The following is a 14,510-nucleotide window of genomic DNA, read 5'->3' on the forward strand; positions in this document are numbered from 1 at the left end:
TTGAACACATTTATCCAACAATTTCTGAGTGCCTGGGATGAACTTTATTAATGGCAGGGAAGGGAAGGAATGGAACCAGCAATAATATCCATGAGCACAGTGTTTACTCTTTCTCAGAACCAGCTGGGCTGACAAATTTTACCAAAGACAGTGGGAATTTAAAACACAGTATTAATAGTTTTATGGCTATAAAAACATTATTCTCTTCCCTACCCTCTTTTTTTTTTTTTTTTTTTTTTTTTTTTTGTTTCTGATGAAACCCTGGTTTGTTCCAGGGAGTAATTCTAGTTAAGATATTGTGTAAATTCGTGGTTTTCCAGGTCATGAGGAGGAAGAGGGGTGGCAGAGGGCATAAAACAGCCCCAGAGGATGACTAAAAGGCCAAGTGCCACATACCTTCCTATCTACTCTCTCTTTACTTACCTGTTAGGGAAGGTCCTTCCTCCTGCAAGGTCTCAGTGGGGTTCAGGACCTTCTTCCATTTCCCAATATCCCTTTTCAACAAGTTAACACTAAAAGCTATAGTTCCATTTGATGTCATCCTGCAGCCAGGACTGTTAAGAAATAGCAGCTTTGAAAAGTGGCCTTTGAAAGCTGAAATTGATACCACACAAAAGGGCAGAAGGATCTCACGAAACACTTTGCAGGAACATTGGGGGGAAAAAAAAGAGGTAAAATTGTTCCTTCAGCTTAAAGGACTAAGCTGCAGTGTTGCCTCTCTCATGTCTATCCAAAAGCCATATAAATACTAAACACTCAGCAAAGAGCTGAGGCAGAACATCCTGCATCTGAACGTCTCAAATACTCCATTATTTATGACCAACACCTTGAGGCCTGCCTTGTGTACAGCAGGAATTTATGACATGCACGAGCAGGAATTGCTTCAACTCAATGGGTGCTCCATGAGGCTCTTTGGAGCAGAACACAAGACAAAAAACATAATAGCAAATAGCACAAAAAAAAAAAAAAAAACCCAAAAAAACAAAAAAACCCCTCCAAGAATAAAAGGAATATCAGCTTGTTGCTTCATTTCCTGAAACTGATATATAATATCACATCCCACGATAATTTATAGTTGAAGGCATTTAAACAGGCAGCTGCTGTGTCCAGGCTGGAATCTGGGAGGAATATGCTGAGCTTTATTTAGCCTGTGAAGGTGTAAGAAAGCCTGGCTGCAAAGGTTCTTCTCCAGTTTCTCTCAGTTAAGGACTCTGCCAGCTGGATCCTGCTGCTTTCTTCAGGGATCAGCAGAAGGAATAATATTTACCCAGGCTAGGACTTGCAAAGCAGTTTCCCTCTGGCTCAGGGACACTTTGCAGTCACTGGATTATGGACTCGTGTGTGTGATGTGAGAGTGAGAACTGAGCACAGCAGGGTATAATGAACTTCCCAGAACCAGCTGATTACAAAGGGAGTTGGAAGGATCCAAGCCTGCACATCCCTCAGACTCGTGGTGCTCGTCAGAGCAGCCCTTGCTTTCCTACTGTGGCAATCTCAGTAAGGCTCAAATGCCACAAAATCAGGATTTTTGCACCTTATTAAGGAACAATTATATGAGGAAATTTTCTAATTTCAATTATATGATAATTTAAATCAATTATATGAGAAATGTGTAATGACTTATATTTTCAGAAACCCGTCACTATTTTCTCACATCCATGGTGCCATCCAAGCAAAGCCTTACAAAATCTGCCGTCACTACCCCATCATCCCCCCAGGGACCACACCAGCCCCCCAAATTGAGATTAACCTGGCGGGCAGTGTGCTGCAAGGGGAAAATGAGCATAGGTATCAATATCACCCATCCTGGCCTTCAGGAATCATGTAAGACACCTGGCTGTGCTGGCCTGGCTAATGCCACAAACATTTCCCTCCCCTCTGGAGTGGGACTTGGGCAGCACAGGAGGGCCTGGAGCTCCTCATCAACAACAAAATGTTTCCTTCCAAAATGTGAGGGGAAGGAAAGGCAATAAAAAGAAAGGTTCATCTGTTTGGTTTAGACCTTGAAGATCATCCAACCATCAGATGTGCAGGAGCAGCCCTTACTCCCAGAGCTACCCTTGGGGTGAAACCTTTATGTTGTCCATCTTGTTTGATGCTGAACTGACTGTTTCCATCATTCTCAGAGGTTTTGCACTGCAGCTGCAGGAAACCTGCAGGAGTTGGGGTTATTTTTTTGCTGTTGCATTCCCTCCAAGGCCATTCCCCCTCCCGTTTTTCTTGTGCCCATGGAAACACTTCATAAAATACCATCCCATGGAAACCAGCTGATTGCCAGTGCTGCCCCACAGCCACCAGGAATCACAAAAGCCAATGAAAGGGATTCACATTCCCTCTCTGCTGCCTTTAAACCAGCTTTTAAAAGAAAAGGGGCCAAATTGGAAAGGAGCAGCAGCAATTCCAACCAGGGTGAAGCCAATCCACTCACACTGGGAGGGACAGGCCTCCCTTGGATGTCAATTCCTTCTGCACAGGGAAGGCACAAGGTGAAGCAGAATTGTCATTAGTTTTCATTCATCTTAGTGGGCACTGAGATGTGGGGTTGTTTTTCTTGTCCTCTGGAGAAACCCACAATATAAGTCACAAACAGGAGCATGGTGAAAGCTTGGGACAGTCTAAGCTACACTGTAGGACACTTGTTTTACAAAAGTAAATCCTAAAGCACTCTAAACATGCTTTCAGGAGGGTTAGCAGAGAATATTTGCCATTCTGGACTTTTTCAAAGTACAATTTACCACTACAAAAGAATAACCTCTATGTGGTAATGATGGAATTCAGTCCATGACTTTTCACTGTTCAGAAGTTGCTCCCAAAAATAAAGGGGACATTTTCCAGGTGCTTTATATCCTGAATGTTTACCAAAAGCAGTTAGATGATGAATTACATATTTTTGTGTGTCTGTATGATAAACCATTTGTAAAGGTAATGCAGTGTGAATATTAATAAAAATGCAGTGAGCTGGTATTGTTTCTCAGGCTATATTGATCATATTAATGAGAATGGTAATGTATGTATGTTTATTATGATTAACAGAGCTCTGTTCATGTTGCATTTTCCATTGGAATGAAATTAACTTTCTGTTTCTAAAGTTGCTGAAGATGAATATTAAATACAGAGAAATGATTGGTGAATAAGCTCTTCAAAACCCTCTTCACGCCTATATCAAATTTAGTACACTTGCTATAAATTAATCTCGAAAACTAGAAGTTATTGGCAATTGTGGATGGAAAAACCCAAAGGAGGAAGAACCTGATCTAAGTAACAACAAATACAATGAAGAAACTTCCACTTAAAAACATATCTTAACAAAATAATTTACTATAAATGAGCTGCTGTGCCACTGACAGAGTAGAGAGAATCCAGCTTATAATTTCAGGGCATATGCAAAGAGCAAACATAGCTGCAGGAATGAGACAAATTCTGTTTACACCAGAGTTTAAACACAGGTGGTTTGAGTTTGTGTTTTGCTTTGGTTTGTTTTGCTTTGTTTTGTTTTGTTGTGTTTTGTTTTGTTTTGTTTTGTTTCGTTTTTCTGCCTCGGGTTTCTTTTCTGGGAGCAGTTCAAAGAATTGCATTTCTTCATTGCCTTAGGACTTGCTCCTGCAAATGGTAAAAAGGGTAGAAAAGGAAAAAGATTCTTTCTAAGATCTTCAGTGAAGCTCATATTCCTGGTACAACTGAAGATGTCCATGCTCATTTCAGGAGGTTGGATCTTCCAACTTCCCTTCCAAGCCATACCATTTGATGATTTTCTCCAAACAAAATTAAGGCCTTCTCTGAATAAATCTTGTCCAAGAAAGGTGATTTGACCAGATAAAACCATGAAATAGAGGCCTGTCCTGAAGGTGCACAGCCCAAAGCCTTTTCATGACACACCATCAGGCTCCAGTGCCAGCATTGAAGTGGCAAAACTGGAATTACTGAGGCAGAGGTGATTAAGCAATACCAGAAGATGAAAGTGCAGAGGATTAAGGCATTGATAAAAGATGATAGAATGGAGGTTTCCATGCAAATGGATCTTTATTTTTTCAGTACAAACAAGTTCCTGTAATCGATCACCAAAGATTGTCCATCCAAACCTAAATGGGCAGCGACAGGTTTGTGCAGGGTATTGCATTCCTGTCTGCTCACTGAAGGTATTCCCACCACACCCCCACTGTTCTGTATGAATATTATTAGACCTTGAATTTGGTGCAAAGAACAGGGAATTTTACAGCCTATTCTGGGCACTGCAATTCTCATCATGAAGTTATTAGTAAGAAGGAATGAGCAGTAATTGTGAGGGAACAACAAGGTTATAATCATAACTTGTTCCAAATTATACTCCTGTGATCTCCCTTTTGCTCTGACTGGGAGCTGCTTTTTAACTTGGGAAATTTTCAATATTAAAGCCAAGAAGGAAATTACTGGGCATTTCTTTGAACAGTAAACTTCCTAGAAATGCAGAGATTGTCATAATCAGCAAGTTCACGGGCTTCAAAGTGCTGTGTTCACCTGACAGTTCTTTCAATCATTTTTTAGTAAAATACATCTGTAGCTATCGAGGCATTGTGTAATCCCCCCACACACCTGTAAATTATAATGTGGGATGTCATGATTTATTTCATAGCATAAAAGCTGTTAAATGAATACTGACAGCACCATTAGCATCCTGATCTTGAACTGAAGTGCAAGTCAGCTCTGCTTAAGTCATCATTCTCAGGAGCCACGAATAAATGTGCACTCAAAAAAGGTGCCATGGGTTAATCAGTGCTGAATTAGTCAGGCAAAATCAGTGAAGAAGGAAGCAGGTCAGGAAATGACAGCCTGAAGCTTTTATTCCAACACTTGTTCTTGAAGCAGCCAATGCCAAAGACCCCAGAACACAAAAACATGGGCTGAAAAATTGATTAATTCAGAATTAAATGAGAAATATCGATATTTCTTCAGCATCTTGTGCTCTGGGTGCTCGCCCCCACCCCTCTTGCCTTGTTCCCTCTATTGGGAAGCAGAACCCAAATGGGCTCCACTCCCTGGACTCCTCTTTGCCTTCTGCTTTCCAGCAGGAGTCCTGGTGAAAAGCAAAGCAGAGAGAACCAAATGAACTCAGCTCAGAGTTAATTTACCCACCAAGAACCACCACTTACTGTTGCTCTGCCCTAAATCCCAGATTCCTTGATGTCAGCTTCCAGGAAAGAAAATGGCTCCTTGTGCTTGCACTGAGATAAAATGTTTAATTTCTGTTCTTAACCTCCTCTGAGCTAATGGAGATGAGTGACTGTTTGAAATACAAATCTACTTATTCTAAAATTCATGTTCTGCTTTGTTTGTTCCCTAATGTAACACTGCCCATTTTGTTGTTTTCCTACACATTTAAACCATTTTTCCCCTCATACAGATTTTGTCATTTCTGGAGGTGAAATCTGGATTCCTGTCCTTAGAGCCTTTAGAATTCTGTTGTATCATAAATATTTATCACAACTCTTTTAATACCAACAGCTGTGCTCCTTTCACATGCAGAGCTGGTTTTATAAGGGTCAAGCCCTCTGTACCTCTTCCCAGTTTCCACAAGAATTCAGATTGTTCCCATTTGGCCCTCCACAAACAGGACTCAGCACACCTCCAGGATGAGAGTTCCTTCTTAATGAGGAATAATTGTTCTCTCTCTCAGCACAGATCCTATCTCAGTTTAGACATTATTTCTACCCTTACTTGCATGTTTATCCCAGTCATTTACTCCAATCTGTTTGTCCAGCTAAAGGGATCAAAGGCATTCAAACTAAGACACAAACCACTCAACCTCTCAGACTGGCAGGCTGGGTAGTTCTAGAGTCATCCCTAATAATTCACAGCTCCTGTGAAAATCTCCAGATTCAAAAAGTTGCTTGAATGTGATAATTTATTAAGTTATTCCTTTTGATGAACCCAGAACACCTCAAAAAGGGGATTTTTTTTCCCTTCAAATGAGGGTGAATGAAATTTATCTGGCTTTTTCCCCCTGTTACTTCCAAAAGAACACATCAGTCATCCCAAACTAACACACTTAAGCTGAACAACTATTAAATAAACCCAAATCATGCTTTGTTGTGTGCTGAGGTGGTTTATCATTCTAAATGGAGTGTTTATTTTCTCATTTAGATCTCCAAATGGGACCCCAACTAATGGAATAAAATGGCCAGTCTTCACTAGTGCTGACCAGAAATATTTGACACTGAACACCAACACTTCTGAGGTACTGACAAAGCCACGAGCTCAGCACTGTCGGTTCTGGAAACACTTTTTCCCCAAAGTGATGGAAATGACAGGTAACAATTCTTTCCTAGATGCTTTTATACAAAACTTTCATGCAAGGACCATTTGCGGGATGTCAATGTGATAACTGAGTTCGGATCTTCCTGTTCCTGTTCGTAACTGAGATGTCCATTTGGGTGGAACTGAACTGGTGCTGGATTGAGCTGTCCGTGCTGTGCTGAGGGGGGACCCCAGCCCTGTCCTTCTGGCTTTGGGGTCTCCACCCTGTTTTGTACCAGCACAAAGCCTGGGCACGCACCAAGGGCCAGGGCTTTGTGATACGGAGTTTTCCTGTCCCAAAATCCAGATGCGGCCACACTGTGAGACCCTGAGTGCTGAAACCTCTGTTCTTGGGTGCCCCCTGAAAGAGTTTTGGTGCCGCCAGGGTTCCTGGGTGCTGGAGCGAGCAGGAATATCAGTGCTAAAGGAGGGTTTGCACTGGGAGCTCTGGAGGCTTCAGATGTTCTGTATAAACTGTGGGACGTTACAGGATGTTATATTTGGATTATATTATCTATTATTTATGGGATTCTATTTTATGCAACTGATCCCCTGAGGATATGAAGTGCACTGCCAAGAGGGGATTCTGGTTTCCAGCTCACGTGAGAGCCCTGTGTTTTATTTCTGGAGTGTCATTGCTGAGAGCCCAGAGCCTGCAGGATTTGCTATGGAAAACAGAACTGATTTGTGCCTGGCCATGTCTACAATGGATTTATGAGATTTCACTGCCAGGAAAAGTATAATTGTTTGAAACTTTAGGATCAGTTGAACAAAGAAGATCCAAGTTTTTCCAAGACCCCATAGCCCTGTTTTACCAAAGCCCAGCAATAGATGAAGCCTCTGTGCTCTGGATTTCAAAAGGAATTGATTTTATAAAGTGATTTTGCAGCTCTGGCATCACATTCTGCAGCTTGACTGAGGGAAAGTCTTGTTTCAAAAATGAGATACACTTTTAAGATGTTAATTAGTAATTTAAAATCTTTCTCTAAGACTCAGTATGAATGCTCCTCTTAAAAACACGTAAGCCTTAAAAATATGTAAACTGTCATGGTGCACAGATGATTCCTTCTGAAATAATTTATTCCCTCCTCATTTGAGTCTGTGACTGTATTATGGCTCAACTTTTATCCCCTCTCAATTCAACAGATGTTTTTCAATTAAATCAAGAGACACGAAATCAGTAGGTAAAATGAATAATTTATGAAGCCTACTGTGTGATTTCAAAATCACAGCTTTCCCAATTACGGGTGGATTTCGGGGAGGTTTCAAAGATTCTGACAACTTTGTGCTGAGCCAGGAGAACTGAACTCTTTTAACATATTCCTTTAACCTGGCTGGGGAACCCTGGGGAAAATGCGGATCCTACAAATGGGCTGAGCTTAGCTAAGCCTGCGTGGAGCAGAGCACCAGAGTCCAACTCATCCTGGGGGAGAGGAGAGCTCTGCCTGCTCCTCTGGGGTGAGGGATGATGGAGCAGCGCTCAGGACCTGCCAGCAGACATGAATTCATCACCGTGCCACATCGGGTAATTGGCAGCGTCAATTTACATAATTTAATTAAAAGGAATTCGCGAGCGTATTCTGAGCAAAAAGAGAAGAATCGTCGTGTCTGGATCCAAATATAGAACTGAGGCAAGGATGTTGTCAACAAGTGGCACTGCCTTGTCTTGTATCATCTGTCAGTCCTTGAAACATTGCAGTAATAAAAACAGTATTTCCATTATGTTCCCTGTACAATATTATCCAGTTCTGACAGAAAACCCTTTGAAATCCTGTGTACAAATGTGATATAATAGCTTATATTGCAATAATTCTCTTCACTGAAATATTATTTCGCATTTTCTCTCTCCTTTTATGCCCAAAGGACAGTGCACAGCATTAATGCAGAGATTTCCTCTTGTTCTGAGAGTCTGTCCTTTCTATTACTCCTTTCATTGAAATATTCTTAGGAAAAGAAGGTTGCTTTAACATGAGGTGATATAAGATGACAGGGAACAAGTAAGGAATTTTTATGTTCTCATTGTTACAAGTTCAAGTAGGGTTCAGATAGGCAAAGTAGAATTCTATCAGGTAGAACCCAAAAAGGACAATCAAAACAACTTATTTTGCAGAAATTACAATTTTTCGGCATCAAGTGATCAGGATTTGCCATGGATTTGCTTGGTACCCCCTTGCCTAATTCCTGACCCACTCCTAGCCCAAGTCTTGCCACCCAGTGAGGGATTTTAAAGCCTTTAAAGGCCAGCTCCAAATGTGTCCTGGATCTGAACCAGCCTCTTCCCATCACAGGCTGGGTAAGAAAAGTTCCCTGAGGCAGCTAAATATATGAGAAATATATATCTTTACTGTTAGAAAATTCACTTTTTCCTCAAGCAATCATATCAGATTTAAAAAAATAAAATTATTATGGTTGTGGGGTAGGAAAATAATAAGGAAAAAATAAGGCTCTCCAGTAATACAAGAGTAACAGCCATATATAAAATATGGCTTTGATACCTATAGAGTGATTTGTGTGGTTTTGGAAGATTTCTCAAGGTATTCTCCTCGGGTTTCAATTAGAAAACTAAATTCACCATCAGAACCTGGAGTTTTGTGTCCAGGACAAGTAGACCTGGGCTCTCAGCTCCAGGCAGACACAATTCCTACAGGATTTACCCCAATTTCCAAGGCCCTGAGCACTCCCTGCCCAGGCCAGCACAAGCTGGGGGCACTCAGCATTTCCCATTCCAGCCTGAAACCTGAAGGGTTTCTGCTGCTGCTGCAGCTGGGAGAACCACACTGGAGGGACAGTAAACAGTAAGTGACTTTTAAGTGGCTTTTAGAGCAATCATCTGTTAATTATAAAAGGATCTGTGTTAGACTTTAGCTCCTCAACACAACCTTTAATGCATCTAAAGCCCTTCCTATTTATATGAGCCCGTTTCCTCTTGATTGTAGAACGCTGCAGGCAGCCAAACTTTCCATTTACTCCTCCATTACTATTTTAGTGAGCCTAATACATATTTTTCTATTTTATTTGATATTACTGGATCATGTATCATCTATGAAGAAATCAAGCTTGGCCATATGAATACATTACTTTTTAAAACCACCATAAAAAGATTTTTTTAATGTGGAGGCAGAGAAATGTTGAACCTCTTGACCAATGAGCAACAAAAATTACTTTATTTGCTGTGATCCTCCAACCTATATCTGGATTCTACAGAGATAGATACTCAGGGTGGTAAGAATATTAAAAAATTGGCTAAATATAAAATTCACCATCAGAATTAAATTAAATTTTCACAGAGCAGGATACATGAAGAAATGTGAATTAATCACAGGTAACCTCACCAATACTATCACACCTCCCAACAAAGACTTTACTCATTGCACCTATGCGTAAAAATTTTCTGTGCCTAAACCATCTGATTTCTTTCCATTTCATTCCATGTCAAGGAAGATAACAGCCCTTGGAATAACTCATCTCCCTGAGAGCTCTGCTGACTTCTGGAAGAACTAAAAAAATAAAAGAGAGGATTTTGTAGTCCTTAAAAACACACGTGAAAATGAATATACTGCTGTGTCTAACAAAGCTTTGATATCCAGAGAGTGTGATTTAAAGAATATTCAGTATAGATATTATTTGTGATGTTTGTGGAGAAACTCTCACCATGAGAATCTTCAGCATAAACCTGTGGCATTTATCATACTACTGAACCCAGAAACGAAGGTTTGCAGAAACCTGCAGTTGTGAAACCTGAAATTGTGAGGTGCTGAGGACAGAAAAATTAATTCCAACTTGCCATCCCTTATTAATTAACAGCTATGTGGCCTTTATCCCAATCCTAAATGGGGTTCTGTGTGTTAACATGAAGATTAGCACTTCATTGGCACATCCAGCAGTTCAAAGGATGGGATGGGGATGAATTTAACTTTGCTGTAAGACCACGAAAGTAAGGGAGAGATGGAATGAGAGGAAATTCCAGATGAAGAATCAAAAAAAACCCTTTTTAAATTTTGATCTGTTAGACTGAAGCCTTTCAGAGCACTGATTCATTGCCTGTAGAATCTCCCATTTTCTCCTGCCCAGCCTCACTGCGCTTTGCACAGGAATTAAGGTGAAGTTTGGGATTGCCCCAGCGGCTTCTAGAAAATTCAGTTTTCACTGTTAGCTGGCTCTGCAGGCCCCCAGTGCTCTGAGCTGTAATTATTGGTCAGCTTGGACTCTCTAATCTTTTCCTTTTTTGCCTCCCAGCTCATCTAAGTCATGGGTGGTTGCCTCCCAGAGATTGATGATGTTGGCGATAATGGGATGCATTGACTTGTGACTTCAATTTGGATCTTATCACTGGGGGGAAGAAAAGCAAACAAATGGGAATCCAAGTTCTTATTTCAGTGGTTTCCATCCCCCTTTTGTCTTTTAGTTCCATAATGGTGGCTCCTCTGAATTTTTTGATGTCTTCTTTCTCTAGCTGGCTCACTTGTTCACCATAATCTTTAAAAAGGACTGAAAAGCCCCATAAGTTATACTCCAGAATGGTGACTTTTAATTCAAGATGTGTCTATGGTAGAGATATTTTGGTGTCTTTGGGCAGATTTGAAATACCTCTGCACCTGAATAATTAAAGAAGAGAGGGTTTTGAGTTTCCTTTTTAATTCTTAAGTGGAGGTTTTGCCTGAATAAATAGAACTGGATACCCAAAATCAAGAAGAAAATGAGAAATACAGTTCAGGCAGTTTTCTCCAAATAATACTGCTACTGCTTCATACACTAAATTACCAATCCATTTGACTTAATGTGAAAAATTTGGCTTTGCCTGAGACCCTGACTACATCCTTAAATTAAATATGTGTAAAGGAGAGTTCTTAGAGTCAGGAAAGCAGAATGTTGTGCATGTTCTGTCCCCATGTTTCTGACTTCTATCTACATAGTTAGCAATGAAAATGAGATTTTATTGTTACCAGCACTTCCAAATCATCTCTGTGTTAATGGCAGTTGTGGCCTGCAGAAAGAAAATTTTAAAGTATGTGAACTTTCCTTTGATCTCTGTTATAACCAAGCTTATTTACAACTTTGAGCTGAGGGAGAAGGATGTGGTTAATTTATTGACATTTTTTCCTATATTTGTTCTTCACACTTTTCTTTTTGACTGCATTTAAAAGTACAGGACTTCCCGGAGAAAAAAAATATCCTGGTTTTATTTCTGGTCTCACTGGAACCAAGAAGTAAATCTCATTTCAAAGTCTCATTAAATTGCCATCTGGATTTCCAGACCAAAAAGGTTTGGAAACGTTGAGCTAAACTGCAGATAAGCGACCAAATTACTGGATGCTTCTCCAAGCTAAATCTCGGAATCAGTGAGCTCTCTCCCCCGAATATTCTCTCTAGTGATGTGTAAAACACTGAAGTATTTCATTTTCACATCACCAGTTACACTTGCAGCGCTGGCAGGTCGTAAAAAGGGGGGAAGGGGTGTATTTATGGAGGGAAGAAGAACAGCAGAAGAACATAAAAGCCAGAGGAGCATAAAGAACCCACGGAGTTCTTACCTCAGGAACACCATCCCCAAGTTTCTCTGGAAGGGAGCCATGCCAGCGAGGGACACCACCAGAGCTGGGTCCAGAATGAACAGAGCAGCCACAGATCATCAATGGTTTCTGAACTTTATCCTGAGCTCTACAGATGGTACAAAGGGATGAGCAGCAGTGACTGGTACAGCCTGCAGGTTTTATCCACATTTTGGTGCTGCCTGGGATGTTCCTCTCGTGGTGTTAATCACCTTTTGGGGCTTCGGGAGGGGATCCCTGTCCATAAAATACTCTGGGAACCCTGTGAAATGCTGTATTTTTGAGACTCTTTTCATCCTCACCCTCTGCTCCCATGCTCATAACAAATTTGGCAATAAACGTTTCCTTGGGACTCAGGATTACTTGGAAAGTGCTTTAAAGGTGGGGATGAAAAGGAAAAGAGAAGTTGGTTTCATGTTGCCATAGTGCACATCTGACAGTGTTCCTCTCCAAACCTGTGCCCTTTATGCTTTAAATTTGGGGATTTGTTCCATGGGAGGTCGAGGTCTTGGACATCCATTGAAATCCATTAAAACAATGGAAATCCTGTTGTTGCCTTAAACAAAGATGTGATTTCACCTTGTCTTTACAAGCACCTCTCTCATTTTGCATTATTTATTCTTCAGGGTGTGTGGGTTTGAATGCAAGGTATATTTAAACAAAGGAATATGTTGAGGATAAAAAAAGAAAAAAAAAGACTTTAAAATTATGATTTTGATGGACAGAAGAATTATCTAAAATGTATTTCAAAGATACATATTTTAAAAAATCCAAAGTATATTTATTACCCTGCCAGAATAATATCTTTGCACTCCTTCCTTTCTGATGTAAAGACAAAATACTAATCACTGAATTTTCAGTCATTCCAGGTTTAAGGAAAGAAGCAAAAGACCATCCCATAATGTATTTGAAGCAGATGACATTGATAATCAAAATTATTTTTCAATTAGCATACAAAGAGATTCAAATTTAGATTAATGTAACCCATTTCATGTTTTACAGGAAATATTGATGAAGCAGAACGAGAGTGGAAAGCAGGATTCCATCGCTGGAACAATTACATGTCAGACTGGAAAAATCAATTTAATGATTACACCAGCAAGAAGGAGCTGTGCAGTCTCTAATTAATATGTTTACTCTTTCCAGTGTGTCCCTAGAACTGTTCATCAGGCAAATATCCAGGTAGCTTCCCAACCTGCCGAGCATTAAATATATTATGCAGATTAAAAGGAAATATGACAGCTACAACTCTGATTTCAGATCTTTCATTTATATTTTACCTCCTCTCTCAATATAAAAATATAAGGCACCCACACCCTTTGAAGCCTCCCTGGGTTAAGTAGGACTGCAGAGATTAAAGGCTGGAGATTAATGGTGTACATATTCCTATAAACACTGGCTGCTTAAACTCACCCTTCAAAGAAACAATGCAATCTTTTAGGGGAAAATGGATTTTATTTAAAACAGAAATAGCAGTTTTACAGCATTGCCATGCAGAGCACAATCAGATTTAATCTTTAACTGCAATGCCACCTCACTCAAGCCTTGTTTCAGACATAATTTCATCAACATAAACATAAAGACGCAATAACTTTGCTGGACGCACCAGGCAATATTTCCTTGTTAGACCAAAAAGTTTTAAGACTGCCATAAAAGTGGGAATCAGAGCTTCTTTCTGGCCAAATATGTGGACAAAGCCATGGCAGGAGAAGATTTGTATTGAAAATCTAAATCAAGTGCTACAGTGAAATAAGCTGGAAAAGCCAACACCTTCCCCATAATTCCCATTTTTTAAGGAGTAAAGAATTACGGACTCACAAATAATGAATTCACACCTTTCCAGCTCAGGCATGCTGGGAAAAGTCCTTCCTATGGAGGCAAACTCCAATTATGATTTCTTTTTTGCCCACTCAGTTTTCTCCTGGTTGAGGGACCCCCCTCAACATTTACTGAAACACCCGGGACAGGTTTTTATACCTGCACAAGAACCTCGTTCTCTGTGTCAGCAGATTCCCAGCCCCAAAACCTGCCAGGAGAGTGGGGGTGAGCAGGAATCTCCTGGATGGAAGGCTGGGGAGAGGATCCTTGCAGAGGGACCTTGGTGGGAAGGACCCAAAGGACTCCTTGCCGCGGCCAGGTGAGCTCCCAGCCCTGTGAGCTGGCACCTCCCACACTCCTTTCCACCTGCTTGAGCTGAACCCCTTAAAAACCTCTACAGAAACCCATGGATAATTCTTCCTCCTCCCCTGCTTCTGGATGGGGCTGGAATTTTTTTTCTGCCTGAACACCACCGTAATTTGTTGCTTTTCACTGGCCCCATGGATAATTCTTTCTGGAATTTTTTTCCTGCCTGAACACCACCGTAATTGGTTGCTTTTCACTGGCCCAACTGGGAAGAATAAATGCCAAGAATTTGATGAATGTAAGTAGTATGTAAGAGCAACAAGCCATCTCGTAAATAAATTATCCTGAAGCTTTCTGTAAATGCAGTAGCATCTCAGTGCATCTATTTTCTGTGCTAGTGATTGCAAAATGCCTCCTTGGATTGAGCTGAAGAACTCCAGATAATGAACTGAGAGTGTTCTCTTCCTGGCAATCAGTCTGACCACACAGGCTCCCTCCAGTGAGAGGATTTATTTATACAGGAAGGCCAAATTCTGCAAGAGAGGATGCCCTATCATCTTTCCAGTT

The 14,510-nt window shown here is 40.6% G+C and overlaps 1 protein-coding gene across 5 annotated transcripts in view; it reads left to right on the forward strand.

Annotated features, from left to right (window-relative positions):
• The window catches only part of BCHE (butyrylcholinesterase), a 49,230-nt gene extending 36,163 nt beyond the window's left edge, over positions 1 to 13,067 (forward strand). For all 5 annotated transcript variants that reach the window (XM_063167376.1, XM_063167377.1, XM_063167374.1 and 2 more), the window contains 2 exons: positions 6,118 to 6,284; positions 12,822 to 13,067. In XM_063167376.1, the coding sequence (XP_063023446.1) occupies positions 6,118 to 6,284; positions 12,822 to 12,943 (289 nt within the window). In that variant the 3' untranslated portion in view covers positions 12,944 to 13,067. The remainder of the gene's footprint in view (positions 1 to 6,117; positions 6,285 to 12,821) is intronic.
• The last annotated feature ends 1,443 nt before the right edge of the window (positions 13,068 to 14,510 follow it).

Source organism: Melospiza melodia, chromosome 12 (assembly GCF_035770615.1).
Source record: "Melospiza melodia melodia isolate bMelMel2 chromosome 12, bMelMel2.pri, whole genome shotgun sequence".
Taxonomy (NCBI): domain Eukaryota; kingdom Metazoa; phylum Chordata; class Aves; order Passeriformes; family Passerellidae; genus Melospiza; species Melospiza melodia.